At 37.9% G+C, this 21,701-nt stretch overlaps 1 protein-coding gene across 14 annotated transcripts in view; it reads left to right on the top strand.

Moving 5' to 3' along the window:
- The window catches only part of DTNB (dystrobrevin beta), a 241,584-nt gene that overhangs the window by 49,652 nt on the left and 170,231 nt on the right, over window positions 1-21,701 (top strand). For all 14 annotated transcript variants that reach the window (XM_061433109.1, XM_061433112.1, XM_061433114.1 and 11 more), the window contains one exon: window positions 20,161-20,246. In XM_061433109.1, the coding sequence (XP_061289093.1) occupies window positions 20,161-20,246 (86 nt within the window). The remainder of the gene's footprint in view (window positions 1-20,160; window positions 20,247-21,701) is intronic.

Genomic DNA, 21,701 nt, shown 5'->3' on the forward strand with positions numbered 1-21,701 from the left:
TCTTTTCAGGCTTTTTTGTTGCATAAGTTCTCAGTGTTAAAATTTGCATGTACCAATTACTTAGTTATTAAATTCCCTCACCTCCAAACTCATAGTGAAAGTTTTGGTCAGGTTATTTCTGATTATTATTATAATAGATTGTGAGATCTTAAAACAACCAATTGGAGCAAACAGGATCTCAGACTTTCTCCCTTAAGTGTATACTTTCTTAGGAATTAATTTTTTGAAACTTAGAATTTAAAATACTTCACATTTGACAATTATGAACATTGTAGAATGCAAAGAATAACATTATAAACTTCTGTGTGTAGGACTTTAAGCTGTGAGGAGCTAGCCAGAACATTCTGTGAGCCTCAGTTTTTCCTCCTTCAGGCCCTTGGCACCACAGTTACAGTACTGCAGTTACATGGCCTGATCCAAAGGTACAGAGGGTGGTGCTTTAACCAACATTGTTTTTTCTTTGTAACAAGGATATCCAAATTCCCAGCATGAGGGACAGGAAGCCTTCTCGACTCTTCTTCAGTTGAGCCGATTTAGAGTTTGTGGTTTATTAACCTTGTTTCTGTTTCCAGCCCCTGTAGTAGTTCCATGTCTTCAGCTGTAAGCAGTAAGAAGCTTACTCACATGGGCTTTTCTGGTAACCGGCGCACAGGCTCACATGGCAGAGGAGCCAGAGGCAGGCCAGCCCTGGATTGTGGTTGCCCCAGGGCCCTGGCTGCATTTCTTTATAGTGGTCTTGGCTTTGCCCACCTCTTCTATCACATTTATCCTTCTGCTTCAGAAAATGCCTGCTAGCAGCTACTAAATGTTTCCGGTCAAGCCTAGGTAGACAGAGAGAGCCAGTTTTCTTTTAACACCAAGCAGAAGTACTGGAGTCTCCCTCCAGAAATGTGCATTTGGGCCATGTATGTGTGAGTGTTAGGTGTTTAGTTTTGTTCTATTGTTTTTAGCTGGAACAAAGGATTTATGCCTTTAGGACCAAGGGCAGTTAAATTCTCACCCTCAACCCATGTTGCCTCATCGTGGGGACAGTTGCACTGGATATAAAGGTACCGACTACAGTGTTCATTACTAAATTCCTTGCAGTGCATTGGAAACTTGTTGTTCCCCTTATTGTTAAATAGTCCTGCTCTCCATCCAGTCCTTAACCTGAAACTGAGAGTCATTATAACTCTTCCTTCCTCTGTCAGCCCAGTGTTCAGTCAGTTACCAAGTTCTTTGATTTCTGCCTCTTGAATAGCCATCAGGTCTATGAACTCCAGTAACTCTGAAGAAGCTGAAGTTGAACGGTTTTATGAAGACCTACAAGACCTTTTAGAACTAACAACCAAAAAAGATATCCTTTTCATTATAGCAGACTGGAATGCAAAAGTAGGAAGTCAAGAAACACCTGGAGTAACAGGCAAATTTGGCTTTGGAGTACAGAAAGAAGCAGGGCAAAGGCTAATAGAGTTTTGCTAAGAGAACGCACTGGTCATAGCAAACACCCACTTCCAACAACACAAGAGAAGACTCTACACATGGACGTCACCAGATGGTCAACACTGAAATCAGATTGATTATATTCTTTGCGGCCAAAGATGGAGAAGCTCTATACAGTCAGCAAAAACAAGACGGGGAGCTGACTGTGGCTCAGATCATGAACCTAAATTGAAGAAAGGGGGGAAAACCACTAGACCATTCAGGTATGACATAATCCCTTATGACTATACAGTGGAAGTGAGAAATAGATTTAAAGGACTAGATCTGGTAGACAGAGTGTTGGATGAACTATGGACGGAGGTTCGTGACATTGTATAGGAAACAGGAATCAAGACCATCCCCAAGAAAAAGAAATGCAAAAAAGCAAAATGGCTGTCTGAGGAGGCCTTACAAATAGATATGAAAAGAAGACAAGTGAAAAGCAAAGGAGAAAAGGAAAGATATACCCATTTGAATGCAGAGTTACAAAGAATATCAAGGAGAGATAAGAAAGCCTTCCTCAGTGATCAGTGCAAAGAAATAGAGGAAAACAACAGAATGGGAAAGACTAGAGATCTCTTCAAGAAAATTAGAAATACTAAGGGAACATTTCATGGAAAGATGGGCTCAATACAGGACAGAAATGGTATGGACCTAACAGAAGCAGAAGATATTGAGAAGAGGTGGCAAGAATACACAGAAGAACTGTACAAAAAAGATCTTCACGACCCAGATAATCACAGTGGTGTGATTACTCACACTAACTTAGAGGCAGACATCCTGGAATGCAAACTCAAGTGGGCCTTAGGAAGCATCACACGAACAAAGCTAGTGGAGGTGATGGTATTTCAAATCCTAAGAGATGATGCTGTGAAAATGCTGCACTCAATATGCCAGCAAATTTGGAAAACTCAGCAGTGGCCACAGGACTGGAAAAGGTCAGTTTTCATTCCAGTCCCAAAGAACGGCAATGCCAAAGAATGCTCATACTACCGCACAATTGCACTCATTTCACATGTTAGTAGAGTAATGCTCAAAATTCTCTAAGTCAGGCTTCAGCAATACGTGAACCATGAACTTCCAGATGTTCAAGCTGGTTTTAGAAAAGGCAGAGGAACCAGAGATCAAATTGCCAACATTCGCTGGATCATCAAAAAAGCAAGAGACTTCCAGAAAAACATCTATTTCTGCTTAATTGACTATGCCAAAGCCTTTGACTGTGTGGATCATAATGAACTGTGGAAAATTCTGAAAGAGATGGGAATACCAGACCACCTGACCTGCCTCTTGAGAAACCTGGATGCAGGTCAGGAAGCAACAGTTAGAACTGGACATGGAACAACAGACTGGTTCCAAATAGGGAAAGGAGTACATCAAGGGTGTATATTGTCACCGTGCTTATTTAACTTATATGCAGAGTACATCATGAGAAACACTGGGCTGGATGAAAGCACAGGCTGGAATCAAGATTGCTGGGAGAAATACCAATAACTTCAGATATGCAGATGACACCACCCTTATGGGAGAAAGTGAAGAAGCACTAAAGAGCCTCTTGATGAGGGTGAAAGAGGAGAGTGAAAAAGTTGGCTTCAAGCCCCACATTCAGAAAACTAAGATCATGGCATCTGGTCCCATCACTTCATGGGAAATAGATGGGGAAACAGTGGAAACAGTGTCAGACTTTATTTTTTTGGGCTCCAAAATCACTGCAGATGGTGATTGCAGCCATGAAATTAAAAGACGCTTACTCCTTGGAGGAAAGTTATTATCAACCTAGACAGCATATTAAAAAGCAGCTATGTTACTTTGTCCACAAAGGTCCATCTAGTCAAGGCTATGGTTTTTCCAGTAGTCATGTACGGATGTGAGTTGAGCTATAAAGAAAGCTGAGCATAGAAGAATTGATGCTTTTGAACTGTGGTGTTGGAGAAGACTCTTGAGAGTCCCTAGGACTACAAGGAGATCCAACCAGTCCATCCTAAACGAGATAAGTCCTGGGTGTTCATTGGAAGGACTGATGTTGAAGCTGAAACTTCAGTACTTTAGCCACCTGATGTGAAGAGCTGACTCATTTGAAAAGACCGTGATGCTGGGAAAGATTGAGGGAAGGAGGAGAAGGGGACGACAGAGGATGAGATGGCTGGATGGCATCACTGACTCAATGGACATGGGTTTGGGTGAACTCCGGGAGTTGGTGATGGATAAGGAGCCCCGGCATACTGTGGTTCGTGGGGTTGCAAAGAATCGGACATGACTGAGCGACTGAACTGAACTGAACTCCCCGTCCCCATTACTACATCCTAGACCTCTGGCATCATCTTTTGCCTGGACCACTGCTATAGCTCCTGATTTTTTACCCCCGTATACTCTTTTTGCCCTCATCATTGAAATAACAAACACCCACCAATCCACTGTCTAAGCTAAGCACTTAAACATGAACATTGACAATTATTTACGTTTATCTCTTCTAACCCATCCCACTGACCTGTACCTAACTGAGGTGAACCCTGTCCTAATTTGTGTTATCATTTCCTTGTTTCTTAAAAAAACATTGTTTTCACATATATGGACATAAAGTATTACCTAAGTTGAAATATTTTTACAATTATAAAAAGAGTGCCATGCTGATGTACTATTGTATTATTTATTTTTCATCCACTAATACGTTTTAAAGATTCATTCATGTTGCGTTTATCTATAGTTCAGTTATTTTAACTAGCATAAAATGTTCTGTTGTATTTCTACACTACCATGGTGTTTTCTAGATATTTGCTCTAGGAAACAACACTGCTTGGAATATTCTTATACATGTTTCATGGTACATTGTCCAAATGTTTTGCTTGGTTCTAAACTGAGGCATAGTATTGCTGAGCTGTAGGGTATTTGAAAGTTCAGCTTTAAATGGAATTGATATTTATTTATTTTAAATATTTATTTATTCATTTATTTGGGCACACTGGGTCTTAGTTGTAGCATGTAAACTCTTAGTTGTGGCATGTGGGATCTAGTTTCCTGACCAAGGATCAGACCCCGGCCCCCTGCATTGGGAGCTTGGAGTCTCAGCCACTGGACCATCAGGGAACTGATTTTTAGAAAGTATCATATGATTCTTCCAAACTGTACTAGTAAATAGGAGATCCCTTTGATTCACATTTTGTAAGCCTTAGAGTGCTCAGACTTCTTAGTTTGTTAGTTTTGTTGTTTTTCACACTCCTACATTTTCAAGCTTCTATCAGAAATTATTTTATTTCTGCCTGAAGAATACCCTTTGGTATTTCCTTTCTGCAAGTCAGATTGTGACACATTGTCTTAATTTTTGTTTGAAATTTCCATGTTCATACTTGAAGAATATTTTCATCTGGTATATGAGTTTTGGTTGACATTTTTTTCTTTCAACATTTTAAGAATATTGTTCTAATATTTTTGTAGCTTCTGTTATTTCTGATGAGAAATTGACAGTGAATGTAATTTTAGTTGCTTTGATGGTAATCTGTCAATTTCCTTTGCAACTCTTAAGGTTTTTTTTTCCTTTTCTTTTTTCTTTTGGTCTTCAGCAATATTACCATGATGCCAAATGAATCATTCTTATATTTCTTAAATACAATAAGCAGAGCTTTTTGGTAAGATCTGGGCTTTTAATCCAATATCTAGATTCCCTATGGTTCTTTTTATACTGTTTGCTGTTTCTGGTATTCATTCTTGTTATCTTATTTCCTTTTTGCCTTATTATTTTATATTATGTGAGAAACATATTCCAAAATTTTAAAATTTGTATTATGTATCAGAGATTATATTTTAAAACATTTTGCAGAAATACTTTGAGGCCTAGGAGAATGTTTTCCTACAGAGAGGGTTTCTGTTTGCTCTTGCCAGGTGCCTGGAGACCTCAGCAGTCCAGAGGCACCTGAGTTCAGTTTCCAGCCCAGCCTGTGTGAGGCCCTGTGTCACTTCTGCACACTAGCAGTCCAGGTGCAGCCTTTGGCTTTCAACCCAGAGTGATGGGAAGGAGGAGCAGGCAGTTTCATCAGGATTCAGTCTTTCACGTGTCTCTTCCAGCTCCTTAATACTTTCAGAGTTACTACTCTGTGATTCAGCCTTTCTGAGCTGTCCTCTGAGATCAGAAAATTGCTTGCATGGAAAAAGTGGTTTCAGCCATCGCCCTCAGCTCTCTGGTCATCCAGCTCCTTTACATTAGGTGACTCAGTTATTAGTCCTCATTTGCATTCAGAAAGATTAAAAAATTTTTTTCCCCATCTTTTCTACTTTTACTCAGAGCAAGAGGTGATCAGAATAAACTGATCTGTCATTGCCAAATATTTCCTCCGTTTTTATTTATTTTTTTTGGAATATTGTCATATTTACTTCTTCTGTCTCCTATTGTTTCTCATCTATGCTTCAATTCTTTGACTTTCTCTACCTCCTTTTAGAAGAGTTTTATCAGTCTGCACTTCTCCTCATTAGTTTGTTCTTTGTTTAGAGCTGTTTTACTGTTTGTCCCACTTATTATGTTATTTTTCAGTTAACTGTATTTTTCAAACCTAGTATGTCTGATTCATTCTTTATGTGATTTGTAGTTCTTATTTCATTATCATTAGTTTCAGGTATACAACGTAATGATTCAATATTTGTATATTGTAAAATGATCACCACAATAGGTCTATGCTATGCTATGCTAAGTCACTTCAGAGAGTTAACATCTATCCCCATACATAGTTACACAAATTTTTTTCTTCTGATGAAAACTTTTAAGATCTCTCTTAGAAGTTTTCAGATATCCAATACAATGTTTTAAACTGTGGTTACCCTGCTGTACGCTACCTCCCCATGACTTACGTATTTTATAACTGAAAGTTTGTACCTTTGACCCCGTGTCCCATTTTGCCCACCCTCCACCCCTTGCTTCTGGCAACCTCCAGCCTATTCTCTGTATCTCTCAACTGGAAATTTCTTTTTTTTTAATCAACAGATTACACATAAAAGTGAGATCATATGATATTTGTCTTTACCCATTTCACTTAGCATACTGCCCTCAACGTCCATCCATATTGCAAATGCAAGATTACCTTTTTTTATGACTAATATTTCATTGTGTATGTATGTATGTGTATATGTATGTCTTTGTATATATATTTATATACATACATATACACCATATTTTCTTTATTCTGTTCATATACTGATTGACTCCTAGATTGCTTCCATGTCTTGGCTGTTGTAAATAATGGTTCAGTGAACAGATAGGTGCATATATCTTTTTGAGTTAGTGTTTTCATTTTCTTCCAATAAACTCCCAGAAGTAGAATTTCTGGATCGTGTGGTCGTTCTATGTCTAAATTTTTGAGGAACTTCCATACTGTTTTCCATAGTGGCTGTACCTGTTCACATTCCCACCAGCAGCATACAAGAGTTTCATTTTCTCTGCATCCTCATCAGCACTTCTTATTTACTATTTTTGACAATAGCCATTCCAACAGATGAGAGATGATATCCCATTATGATTTTTATTTGCATTTCCCTGAAAATATATTTTCATATGTCTCTTTAACATATTTATTAGGTTTATTTAAAAATTCCCAGTCCATTTGCTCTAATACTTATACTTTTGAAACTGATGTAAGTTGTCTTGTTGATTTTTTTTTTTTTTAAGATAGTTGTACCCTTGAATCCAAGGAATCGTCTTGGGTTGGATATTTGCAGTAGATGTGGACAAATTGTGGACATGTAGGCTGGAGTGTCCACATGCATATATGGTTTTTCAAAGTATGGGGTGTGCTGGAGGTGGCAGGAAAAGGGGACCAGATTCTCCCAATGTGGGAGCATCAAGTGTCTGAATCCCAGATGGTGAATTTGACTTTCCAGGTCATTTTGAAGGTATATTAGTCATTGTACAGAGATATAGCATATTTTAATGAGTAATCTATTGGTTTGATTGATAGTTTTAGTATTTAGATATATGTTTATGGGCCTCTTTTTGTAATCATGCTGCTTTAGGGGGAGGCCTGGTACCAGCTATTGATTGAACCATAATGGTTTCTTTTCTTTTTTTTAAAGATTTTTTTAATATGGACCATTTTTGAAGTCTTTATTGAATTTGTTATAATATTGCTTCTATTTTATGTTTTGGGTGTTTTCTTTTTTTTTGATCATGAGGCATGTGGGATCTTAGCTTACTGACCAGTGATCAAACTCACAGTCCCTGCAATGGAACGCGAAGTCTTAACCACTAGACTGCCAGGGAAGTTCAGAGTCATTGTGATTTCTGATAGATTATTTTCTAGAAGACTTACCTCATTTTGAATTGATGGTCTAAACTTTTATAGTTTAAACCTGATAGGAGATTCTTCTTGGATAATTATTGTATTCTATGTTTTCCTCTGTAAGAAGGAAAAATGTTTTATAATGACTTCCTAAGAAATTCCTTTACACTTTACCTGACTATTGAACCTTATCTTCCCTCCTATTTTTTTTAATCAAAATTTGTTTTGTAAATGAGTCGGTGACCTTCACCAAAACGAGATATAGTGAAATTCCACCTTTAATGGAACAAACCTGTTAAAAAAATCATATATCTAATGAAACTAGGCTTGGATAAAATCTTCAAAGCATATCTACTAAACATATCAGTGAAAGGCCCAGGGTTATTGTTTACCATCTAACATAACTATAGAAAATACTCTTTTAAATTTGAGCAATCTGAAGATTCCTTTAGGCTAAAGACTTTGATACATCTAATTTATGATGAATTTTATAGGAAAAACATTTCTGTGTAGTTTGGAAATATGGCTGAAAATCATTTTAAAATCTTGTTTTAGCAGTTTAATTTGGATACATTAAAAGTCTCCAAAGTTTCCTTTTAATACTGGATGCAAGAAAATGAAGCAATATAAAATTTAAAAAAAGCAAAACCGAACTAGTTCACTTTAAATAAAAACAAATGTATTCCTTAAGTTCTGAATGTGCCTAGCATGTTTATGGAATGGACTTTGCTGAAAAAGGATATTATTAGGTTATGGTCTTCCCCATTAGTGATTTTTAAACAAAGGTACAATTTCCTGGGAGACACAAACATTTCATTTATTTATGTGCAGTATTTACTGATACCTCTGCCTGTTCTTTGATGGATTCAGGATGACAGGGAAAAGCCAAGTAAAAATAAAGAATTAGTGCTGGATGGGAAGCTTTTGATGCCCTCGATAGTAGCCTATTTAGCTCCTAGAAAAGCTAAGGTTAGTTAATTCTTCTAATTCTTAGAAGATCTGACCATAGCTTTTTCAGGAAATTTCGAGGGGATGGTGAAGAACGAGCTGGGCTTTTGAATGTTTTATAAAGGTGAAATCCTAAGGGGAAACCTGTTGCAAAATGGAGAACAGTCGCTTTGGTGGCAGAGGAGGAGTGGAGCCCGTGTGTCCACACAGCACTCTCTGCCCTGTAGGATATTGCTGTGGATGGTATGCATTGTGTGATGTGATGGGTAGTGTGACCCCCGAAGCCAGTTCACTGAGCCCTAGTCTAAGTGCTTGGTGACAGAATTACTTTGAAGTTCATTTGTTTCTCTACCCATCACTTCCTTGCTCTTTAAATTTTAAAGCTTTTGTTGTCTCCCAAGAGAATACAAGTATTTGTGCAAATTTTCAGACAGTACTCTGATTTCAGGATATGCATACCTGCAAAAGGCTTGACCATTAGCTAAAAAAAAAAATTCAGATAAAAAAATTGTGAGGGGAGAAGTTGTTATTTTGGTCTTTATTTTATTTTTTCCTTTTCATCTTTTTTTTTAAGAAAAGGCAAGAGGAATGCTTTTTCGAGGGTTGCTTTCTCCTTGCCTTTGTTCTTCCTCTGAAAGTAAGGAGAGCGGAAATAACAGAGGAACTTCTCCAGTCCATTCAAAACTCACCTCTAAAGTAACCTGATGAAGACACTATTTTCATCATGTAACCTCCCACCTTGGAAACACTCAAAGATTCATCTGGTTTTTCAATGAAGTTTGTACTCCTCAGGTCTGATGCCGTATGTGTGTGTGCTCAGCCGTTCAGTCATGTCCGACTCTTTGCGCCCCATGAACTATAGCCCACCAGGTTCCTCTGTCCATGGCACTTTCCAAGCAAGAATACTGGCATGGGTTGCCATTTCTTTCTCCAGGGGATCTTCCTGACCCAGGGATCGAACCCGCATCTCTTGTGTCTCCTGCATTGGCAGGCAGATTCCTTACCACTAGTGCCGCCTGGCAAGCCCTACACTATCAGTCCTTAATTCCGTACTCACACCAAGCTCTAATTAAGCTCCTTGAGGCACTATTCAGTTTTCTGATATGGCATTCTCATTTCTTCTCTCTATGCATTTTGGTTGGTCTTCTGCCCACCACCCCCTCCCCACCCCTGGTTTTTCCCACCCTATAGTCTTCCCTGTTATCAGCAATTCCATTTTCATCCCTATGAGGACTTGTCATGCTTGTCTAGATCATTATTTTGAGTTTCCACTGTATAATGCTGTCAACTGCTTTACAATTATACAAATACGATTAAAAGTCCTTGAGAGCAGAGATTCTACCTTTTATTTCTGCAATGCTGGATTCTTAATAAATATTTGTAGGATTGAAATGAAAATTAACAGGCATTCTGATTGTGATAAATTTGAATAATACTCTGTGTTGATTTTACTTGATTAAGCTCTTTGACATTTGCAAATAGATTCTTGATTTGCTGTTGATTATTGCATAATACATTCACAGTGAAGTTTTGTAAATGAAGATTAATTGGAAAAATATGAGTTTTTGAAAATCCAGGAGAAATGCTGTTATTACTCTTAGTTAGCTACGTGTGATAATTGGACGGGTAATAGTGTTTCTGAAGTAGAAGTCTATTTTTATGCAAGAATACTAATTTATGGTTGGCAGCATTTACAGTTGTTTGCCAAAGATGTAAAAACAGCTTGTTTTCTTAAGTAAAAAGTGCTCCCCATAGTCCTGTTCTTGAAAGTATTAATTTGAATAACAAACTCTTATTAGATAGTGCAAAGCTATCGACAACCATTCAACTTGGGTTAGTTTAAGTATCCAAAAATTTGAGACTTTACTAAACTGAAATGAGCAAATTCCCATGCAAAAGGCACAGGTGAGGAGTGCAGAGACTTCTCAAGGTACCTGCATGTTAAAACGTAAGTGTTTATTCAGTGACTCACTGTCTGCTTAGCTTGGCGCAGAGCTCATCGCGGTGTTGTCTCAGTGTAGGATAAGAACTCTTTTTAGAAGTCACGTGCATGGTTTATTGTCAGACTGTAAAAATGATTGGTCTGTGGAGCTGAATCATCCAGGGAAGTCTGAGAACGAGAGTCATCATGTTCCTTATTGGTGGGGGCTGTTCCCCAGAGGGATTCTCTGTGGGTGGGGTTAAAATAACATGTTTCCTCTCTCCTGTCATCCTTAACACATATTACCTGTTCCACCTTTCATTTTAGCATCTTTCTATAGGGGTTCATATTCAGTATGAATTGTGTTATACCTTAAGTATTGACCTATTAATCAACTTTCCAGCTAGGCCAGATATTAAATGAGTCACATTTTTTGGGTGATGAAACCAGGTTAAAAATCTTTCCAGATCTTGTCTGAAGAGAACTGATCCTAGTATGAACTTGGACTTGACTTTGGAAGTACTGAAAACGTGGATGTTGGTGAGGTTATATGCTAAGGGCAGGGGACTGTTCAGTTTTAAATGTAACTTGACTGGGGTTTATGGATTAAATTCAGATGTCTGGTGGGAAGGATCAAGAATGAGATTTTTCCAAGAAGAAGGAATCAGTCAGATAGAGGACAGAGTCGTAAGGGATTAGGCTGCTAAGTGAGTGCGACTTCTCTCCACTGCCTCTAATTGCAGAGGAAAAATGCAGAGCTCTAACCAAATATTGCACAAGTAAAAGCGACACCTTCCCTTTGCTGGGTTTGGGGGCAGTTACAGGAAGTTGTTAGGCTTAAAGTAGGCCAAGAGATTTCAATGCCAAGAAAAGCATTCAGAGCAAAGGAGTAAATGCTAAAGTTTGGCCAGAAAGCAAATAGTTGAGAGGAGGGAGCTTTTTTTCTTTTTGAGAAAAGTAAAAATAACGTGATTTGAGGAAGAATTGTGAGACTACCCCTGCATTTATTTTATTGGATAACTATTTCTTCATGCTTTTATGCTTAGATTTTTATATGTCTCTTTATTAAGTATTTATAAAGTATATTTAAATATATCATTTATTAACTTGCTTATAGTAATACTTCCTTTTGAAGAGTGAATAAATCTTTTGGTAGTTCAAACTGTGAACCTAAAGTTGTAAGTGATGGTAAGCATTATAAGTGGGGGAGATTCATAATTTGACCCCACCCCTACCATTCTCAGGATACACAGTTACGTGCTTATAAACAGGTTCTTAAACATAAAGGCTGTGAAAAGAAGATACGCAAAAAGCAAAGGAGAACAGGAAAGATATACCCATTCGAATGCAGAGTTCTAAAGAATACAGCCTGCTTGATCTGAAGCGAGCTGTTGAGACCAGTAATAACCAGAGTGGAAAAGAATACAGGTCAGTTGAGAAGTATAGCTGCTATTCTGTATTTGAATACAAGACTTTCTGAATCCAGGACTATTATTTGCAACAGAGTTGAGTTAAAGAATATTTGAATAAGGGATGCAAATTATTGTGAAAATAAATATTTCTAAAGCATTTTGAAGATTAGGAAAAAGTGCTGTTTAAGTTCTGTTGCAATCATTTTTAGAAGTAAAAATGTCATAGACCCACTAAAACCTGTTTTATGGCATTTACTGATGAGCACTTTCTTCACTAAGAGTTGATTTTGACCCGGGTCTCTTTTCAGTATGCTGGGCTCTGCCACACTCTCCTGTCTGTCTGCATAGATGGCATTATTTTCGTTTTTGTGGCAAGGAATAGATATTATTTTGTCACTTTGAAGGAAGAACATGAGATTTGGAGCCAGAAAAAGTTATACATAAACAATATGATTAATTCTCTTTCGTCTTTCATTATGTCCTTTGGTTTATCATTGCCTGTGAAATACAAGCTGAAGTCTTTGTATTGCATCACAAGCTCTGTGTTGGTAGTTCTTAGCTTTCAGTTCAGTTCAATTGTTCAGTCATGTCCAACTCTTTGTGAAACCATGGACTACAGCACACTAGGGCTCCCTGTCCATCAACAACTCCCGGAGCTTGCTCAAGTCATGCCCATCAGGTCAGTGATGCCATCCAACCATCTCATCCTCTGTCATCCCCTTCTCCTCCTGCTTTCAATCATTCCCAGCATCAGGGTCTTTTCAAATGAGGCAGCTCTTCGCATCAGATGGCCAAAGTATTGGAGTTTCAGCTTCAGCATCAGTCCCTCCAATGAACATCCAGGACTGATCTCCTTTAGGATGGACTGGTTGGATCTCCTCACAGTCCAAGGGACTCTCAAGAGTCTTCTCCAACACCATAGTTCAAAACCATCAATTCTTTGGCGCTCAGCTTTCTTTATAGTCCAACTCTCACATCCTTACATGACCACTGGAAAAACCGTAGCTTTGACTAGATGGACCTTTGTTGGGAATGTAATGTCTCTGCTTTTTAATATGCTGTCTAGGTTAGTCATAACTTTCCTTCCAAGGAGCAAGCGTCTTTAAATTTCATGGCTGCAGTCACCATGTGCAGTGATTTTGGAGCCCCCAAAATAAGGTCTCTCACTGTTTCCATTGTTTCCCCATCTATTTGCCATGAAGTGATGGGACCAGATGCCATGATATTAGTTTTCTGAATGTTGAGTTTTAGTCAAATTTTTCACTCTCCTGTTTCACTTTCATCAAAAGGCTCTTTAGTTCTTTTTCACTTTCTGCCGTAAGTGTGGTGTCATCTGCACATCTGAGGTCATTGATATTTCTCCTGGCAATCTTGATTCCACAGTTCATGCTTCATCCAGTCCAACATTTATCATGGTGTACTCTGCCTATAAGTTAAATAAGCACAGTGACAATATACAGCCATGACGTACTCCTTCCTAATTTGGAACCAGTCTGTTGTTCCATGTCCAGTTTTAACTGTTGCTTCCTGACACACAAACATACATTCTCGGGAGGCAGGTCAGGTGGTTGAGTGTTCCCATCTCTTTAAGAATTGTCCACAGTTTGTTGTGATCCACACAGTCAAAGGCTTTGGCATAGTCAATAAAGCAGAAGTAGATGTTTTTCTGGAACTCTCTTGCTTTTTCAATGATCCAGTGGATGTTGGCATTTTCATCTCTGGTCTCTGCCTTTTCTAAATCCAGCTTGAACATCTGGAAGTTTATGGTTCACATACTGTTGAAGCCTGGCTTGGGGAATTTTGAGCGTTACTTTGCTAGTGTATGAGGTGCGTGCAACTGTGTGGTAGTTTGAGCATTCTTTGGCATTGCCTTTCTTTGGGATTGGAATGAAAACTGACCTTTTCCAGTCCTGTGGCCACTGCTGAGTTTTCCAAATTTGCTGGCATATTGAGTTCAACACTTTCACAGCGTCATCTTTTAGGATTTGAAATAGCTCAACTGGAATTCCATCACCTCTACTAGCTTTGTTCGTAGTGATGCTTCCTAAGGCCCACTTGAGTTTGCATTCCAGAATGTCTGGCTGTAGGTGAGTGATCACACCATTGTGATTATCTGGGTCATGAAGCTCTTTTTTGTACAGTTCTTCTGTGTATTCTTGCCACCTCTTCTTAATATCTTCTGCTTCTGTTAGGTCCATACTGGTTGGATGCATATTAAAATAACATGAGAACGTTTTGAAAGTACCAAGAACACGGTGGGTTTTAGGCATCTGAATAGTATCTTTATTCTCATGCCTTATTGGGATTTGTATAGGTTTAGATAAACTGTGGAAAGTTTTGAAAGAGATGGGAATACCAGACCACCTGACCTGCCTCTTGAGAAACTATATGCACGTCAGGAAGCAACAGTTAGAACTGAACATGGAGCAACAGACTGGTTCCAAATAGGAAAAGGAGTACGTCAAGGCTGTATATTGTCACCCTGCTTATTTAACTTATATGCAGAGTACATCATGAGAAATGCTGGGCTGGAAGAAGCACAAGCTGGAATCAAGATTGCTGGGAGAAATATCAATAACCTCAGATATGCAGATGACACCACCCTTATGGCAGAAAGTGAAGAGGAACTCAAAAGCCTCTTGATGAAAGGGAAAGTGAAAAAGTTGGCTTAAAGCTCAACATTGAGAAAACGAAGATCATGGCAACTGGTCCCATCGCTTCATGGGAAATAGGTGGGGAAACAGTGTCAGACTTTATTTTGGGGGGCTCCAAAATCACTACAGATGGTGATTGCAGCCATGAAATTAAAAGACGCTTACTCCTTGGAAGGAAAGTTATGACCAACCTAGATAGCATATTGAAAAGCAGAAACATTACTTTGCCAACAAAGGTCCATCTAGTCAAGGCTATGGTTTTTCCTGTGGCCATGTATGGATGTGAGAGTTGGACTGTGAAGAAAGCTGAGCACCGAAGAATTGATGCTTTTGAAGCGTGGTGATGGAGAAGACTCTTGAGAGTCCTTTGGACTGCAAGGCGATCCAACCAGTCCATTCTGAAGGAGATCAGCCCTGGGTGTTCTTTTGAAGAAATGATGCTAAAGCTGAAACTCCAGTACTTTGCCACCTCATACAAAGAGTTGACTCATTGGAAAAGACTCTGATGCTGGGAGGGATTCGGGGCGGGAGGAGAAGGGGACGACAGAGGATGAGATGGCTGGATGGCATCACTAACTCAATGGACGTGAATCTGGGTGAACTCCGGGAGTTGGTGATGGACAGGGAGGCCTGGCATGCTGTGATTTATGGAGTTGCAAAGATTCGGACACGACTGAGCGACTGAACTGAACTGACTGAGAAAGCTAAGGAAATATGAAGATTTTTTAAAAAATATCTCTATGGTGAATTTGGGATTACATTGAATCACAATAGTATTCTGATCCGTTTATGGAGAATTAACATTTTAAAATAAGCAATGAGTCTTTTGTTTCATGAATGTGGTATAACTGTTTACATTTTCTTTTATTTCTTTCATCAGTATTTATAGTTTTCAGCATACAAATCTTGAACATGTATTTTTTAAACATTATCTGCATTTTCATATTTTCTTGCTATTTTATTTCTAGTTATCTTTTGCTAATTTATAGAAATTTGAATTTTCTATGTTGGCCTTGTATACTGCAATCTTGCTAAAAGTCCTTTATTATAGTATTTTGGTATGTTCTATACATTTTTTTGGCGGGTTCTTTGGGAGTTTTTACACAGAAGGTCATATTGTCTGGAGAAGATGCAGTTGTATTTTTGAACTTTCAATCTCTGTGCATTTATATTTTTTCTTGCTTTATTTCAGCACCTGGGTTCTCTAATGTGGTATTGCATTCTAACAGTGAGAGCAGTCATCCTTGACTTGTCTTTGATCTGAGGGAAAAAACACTTAATCTTTCATCATTAAGTATGATGTTACTAGCAGTGTTTATTTTTTGAAGATGCCCACTGAGAAAGTGCTTTTTTCCCCCTGGTTTTCTGAGAGTATTTATCAGGAATGGATGTTGAATATTATTATCTGTACCTATTTGGATGATCATAGGGCTTTTCTCTTTACATTGATTGATTTTCAAATGTCAAACTAGTGTTACATCACGGGGATAAGGCCCCCTGGATTGTGATTTTTAATTCATTTTTATTTATTGCTGAATTAAATTTGCTCACATTTTGTTGAAAGTTTTGCATTTGTGGTCACAAGAGATACTGACTTGATATTTTCTTTTGTCATGATGTATTTGAGCGTTTTTGTTATCAGAAGAATGCTGGCCTCATAAAAGAATTGGGATGTGTTCTGTCCTTTTTTACTCTCTGGAAGAGAGTAGAAATACAATTATTTCTTCTTTAAATGTTTAGAATTTGCCAGCTCTCTGAATAAAGAGCTTTATTTTTTTGAAGGCTTAAAAATACAGATTCGATTTCTATAATGGATATGGGTCTATTCAGGCCACTTATTTATTCTTGAGTAAGCTTTAATAGTTTGCGTTTTTCAAGGAGTGGCTTGTATTGTCCAGTTCATCTAAGTTGTTGAATTTATGGACATAAAGTTTTTGTAATATTTCCTTATTATTTCTGTAATAGCTAGAGAGTCTCTACTAATACCCCTTCTTTCATTTTTGATATTGGTAATGTGTGTGTTCTCTCTTTTTCTTAGTCAGTCTGGCTAGAGGTTTATCAGTGTTACTGGTTTATTCAGAGAACCACCTTTTGGTTTCATTGATTTTCTTTATTGGTTTTCAGTTTTCAATTTCACTGATTTTTGCTCTTACTCATTATTTTTTTCCTTTTGCTTGTTTTGGGTTTAATTTGCTGTTCTTTTCCTAGTGTCATTTGTTGGAAGCTTAGTTTATTGGCTTAAGAACCTCCTCTTCTAGAACAAACATGTATTATTTATAAAGTGAAAAGTGCCCACTCTTTCATTGCTTTTCTTTGGCTGCTTGCTTTTGACCCTAGAAGCAACTGTAATTTTTCAGTATCCTTTCAGACAATTTATATGTATACAGGTAGATGAGAATATTGTTTCTACTCTCTCCTTTTTAACATAATTGCTAGATTTTGTTCTAGCAATTATTTTGTTCAAAGCCTTGCTTTGCTTTTTCACTTAGTAATCTATCTTGGATATAATTCTCTATCTTTCATATGTTTTTTCATTCTTTTATAGCCTAATAGCCAGTCTTCTATTAATAGACATTTGAAGATTGGACCAGAACCTTGGGATTTTACTATTTTTTACATTTTGTTATGGAAATTCTCATTATGGAAAATTTTATGCATTGCAGATTAAACGTTTTAAGTGTTTTTTAGCCTGTATATTTCCTTTTCATCTTTCTCTCTCTTAAACCATTAGTTTTGTCCAATAATGGTAACCCTCACTTTCCCAGGATTCATTTTTTAAAAGTTTTTATTCAGAAATTGAAAACACCTATGGAAAAATAGCCAAAACAAAGTACAGTTTAATGAATTGGTCTAAAGCAAATATCCATATAAACACTACAGAGGCCAAGAAATAGGATGTTGTCAGCACCCTGGAAGAACCCCTTGTTTCTCCTTTCTGTGTTACAATTCCTCTCTCTCCCCAGAGGTAATCAGAATCCTGATTTCTGTGGAAATCTCTTCTGAGATTCATTTTTACTTTCCCTTATGGAATTTCCTGGGTATTCTTACATCATGCAATCTGTGTCTGCAAAAAATGTTTTGAGCACATTTACCTTAAAAATGTCATCAGCTGTGCAGCAAAGCTCGACTTTTCTGTGGGGAAGCGCTTGCTTACCATCCTTGTTCTGCGGGCCATCAGGCTTGCTTACTCTCGCTTTGAGCTTCTGGAATGTTTTGTTTCAGTCATCTTTCTGAGCCCCTTCACGATGGAGGCTAGGTTCATCAGAGTTCTTAGTTGTAACCAGTAGGAATCATCTCTGGCTAATTCATTAAAAGAATATGGGTGAGCCCTCAGCTTTCTAAGGTTGGGAAAGTAGGCTTGAAGACCGCACTGCCACGAACAGAGCTCAAATCATACCACATAAGTGGTCTCAGGAAGCACCTCTGCCACCAAGCTGGGCATGGATATTGCTGCTTGTGCTCCAGACACCACAGATGATGGACTGTGGGTGCCAATATGACAGCCCCTCTCTGCTCTCAGACGCTGCGTGTGACTGCTCCTCCTGTCGCCATCCTCGCTGGGTGGATTCTTGGGAGTTCTTTCTTCTGCAGGTTGTTTTCTATTTGACATCTGGAGCAGATGCATCTTATTAGTGGAGCTTGTGTTATGTGCCCCTGTCTTAGTTTCAAAGAAAGATGGGAAAACATACTTTTGTTTTTTTCTTTCTTTCTTCGTACTTTGGTAGTGGGAAGTATGCATGTTGCATAACGTAGGGTGTACGTTGATGTAGACTCAGCATTTGAATGGTCAGGAACCAAAAAGAGATGTCTACTCTAGAAGTTCTGTATCAGAAATCTATCACTTTTAAGCCAGTTTATGTTCTTTCTAGCCACTTATGTTGCTTGTATAATGCAATGAATGTTTGACATGGGAATGTTCCTTATTTCCAGATGATAATATTGCCAAGTACAGTGTAAGGCATGGACCACAATCTGTATTCTGATGAACTATATATTTAAAAAACCCGTCTGCCTACAATGTTGGAGACCCAGGTTCGATCCCTGGGTCCAGAATATTCCCTGGAGAAGGAAACGGCAACCCCCTCCAGAATTCTTGCCTGGAAAATCCCATGGATGGAGGAGCCTGGTAGGCTACGGTCCATGGGGTTGCAAAGAGTCAGACACGACTGAGCGACTTCACTTTCATTCTAATTTTAGCTGGTTTTAGAGAATTCCTGTTTTATCTTATTAGATGTAATAGTTAAAATCAGACGGTAACAAGCATTTGTGTCCTGGCAGTATTTTCACTGAGAATTTTCTGGCTTATCACAACCCTTTACCTTTTTTCCAGGTATGATCTTATTGTATACAAAAAGTTTTGGAAAATAGGAGACAGTATATTAGAATTGGTAAATATGATAGGCGGACATATGATTTCCAAAACCAAGATGATACAGTTCTCATTATTGCAAAGGTATTTTACTCTAAGTTACTATGACACTTTGTAAGCACAAGCTTCATAAAATTAACACAAAAATGGGACTTCCCTGGTGGCCCAGTGGCTAAGACTACATCCCCCAGGGTAGGAAGCATAGGTTTTATCCCTGGTTGCAGAACTAAAATCCCACATGCTTTATGGTGTGGCCAAAAAAGAAGAAGAAGATGCTGTTCTTAAGTAAACTTTAAAAAAAATTAATGCAAAAGCCCGTTATATTTGTCATTTTATATATATGACCTAAAAATCCAGATAGTGAAGTTTTCATCTTCTCTGAAACCAGGGCGTAATTGAATGGTTGAAGCAGTGGCCGCAGGGGTTGGGGCCTTGCTGATATTGTCCTGGTCGCGCAGGTGGTGTACAGCCTTACTTAGAGTAGATCACTCACGTTCTACATTTCATCTTTCTAGTTCCTGCAGAAGAGTTCATGTCACTCTCCCTTCTCCTTCACTTTTCTCACATTGGTGATAGGAGAAGACGAGACACAAACGTCTCAGATGAGCTTCTTAGAATAAATACGTGGTAACATAAAGGCTGTTCCAGAAAAACAAATAGAGATAAATGTACTGTATAAAATCTTTATAGCAATATGCATCCTGTTTCCTTAGTACAGAGAAATAAATTGTTGTTATAATATCCTGATGGGAGGACACATTTTTGAATCACTGTTCAAACCAGGTGGGGCCTCAGGTTTGAATACTCGAACACTTCAGCTGTGGATTTAATAGATTAAGGTGGCGGGATATTCATTTCAGGTTCCGTCCATTTGGCTTTTGCCTACAAATCCAATAGAAGTTGTTTTACAGGGTGTTTCTGAACTCATTTCTAAATAAACTAGTTTGAACAATTTTCACATAGCATATGTGAAGCCTTAATTCTATAAAGGAAAAACAAGAATACAAGGTTTCTAAATGTGGTAATATTGTAGCATAAGTGCAGGAATCAATTTACTGGTTGCTTGATATTTAGTGATACATTTGATTGCTTTTGTGATTCCAGATAGCAATTATTTCTAATATAATTTATTTTGCAGTGAGGGCCGAGGCAAGTTGACGGTATTTTCAGTTAAAGCTATGTTAGCAACCATGTGTGGTGGAAAAATGCTGGACAAATTGAGATGTAAGTATTTTTATATTATTTGAAAGATTGTATTTTCAAATTAGGACTTTTAAATGAATGTTTTTAGAATTTTGGATGATTATCTATTGAACGTTTTTGTTTTTTCTTACTACCATATCATTTTCTTTGCAGCTACTGGCTCAGAATATTCAAATTATGCCACCTACTGGTCAGATGAAAAAGTTGGTTGAATTGATTTGTTAGGGTTGTTTTTTTTTTTTTTTAGTTTAAAGCAAGAAAACTGAAAAGGTTCAGAATAGTAACGTTCACATTTAAAAAATTCTTTTTGAAGCTGTATGCTTTAAAAATGTTTTCTATGTTATTAAAAATTATGCTTGAAGTTAATTATGTTGGTCAGTTTTAGTTAGAAAGTAAATTTCATTACTTTTACTAGGTTTGGTCAAGTTTAGCCCTTAATCACTCCATGCTTTATCAGGTGGTATTCCTTGTGATTAAACTGTTTTTTAGTACCTTAGAGTCAAGTGTAGTTATGTAGAAATTAATAGCCTGCTTATTCAGCTATCGTTCCTTTTTTTTCTTATTGTTTTCAATTTTGGCATTGTACTGTTCAGTGGATACTATTAGAAAGTGATAAAATGTAGTGGAAGAAGGTAAAATCCACAATTACTTAATTTTTCTGCTTGTCCCTTTCATTTATTCACTCTTTAGATGGTCCCTGACTGCCTCAGATACGCCAAGCATTGTGCTGGGTGCCTTACATATATTTTCTTACTGAACCTTTAACATGCCTTTGAGCAGCACATGATACTTTCTCTTTCACAGCTGAGTTAACTGAGGGGGTGAAACTGGGATTTCAACTCAGGCTGTAGATTCAGAGCCTGCTGTGAGCTGCTTTGTTGTACTCCAGCCTGCTTGTCCTGTAAGGGAGACACGTGTGATCCAGGCGCCCTAATACAAGTACCTAGTATTTGTATTTCTTATTTGTACTTCTTACCTGGAGTAAGAAACTGGCAGGTTTCAGGGAGGTGAGATTGAAGCTGTGGGTTTTCACAGAGTGTTGAGATACCTTGTGAATTGGTTTGTTGAAACTGGGTCATCTGTCCCGTAGCATTTCTCATGGACTAGATTTCGTGTGATGTTCCTCTATGGCCAGTGTTTTTTTGCTTTAATTGAAAGATACGGAGGCTTCATCTGATTCAAGTACAAGCTTTTTGGCAAGATCTCTTCATAGGTACATTTGTTTTCTGTGCTTTTTCTTACATGTTACCATGACATTAAAAGTTGGAAAGTTAGGTGGCTCATTAGATCTAGATTTAGATGCCTAAAGAAAGATCTTAGATAATATATTTGGTCAGTGTTATCTGGTTATCTCTTTTCAAAATCAGCTGCAATAAAACGAAGTTTTGGTGGAAAAAATTATAGTTTTATTTAAATACTCTTCTGAGTTTTTTTCACATGGTATCTCAAGGTATTACCCTTTGGAGCTGAAATTTC

Source organism: Bos javanicus, chromosome 11 (genome assembly GCF_032452875.1).
Source record: "Bos javanicus breed banteng chromosome 11, ARS-OSU_banteng_1.0, whole genome shotgun sequence".
NCBI lineage: Eukaryota > Metazoa > Chordata > Mammalia > Artiodactyla > Bovidae > Bos > Bos javanicus.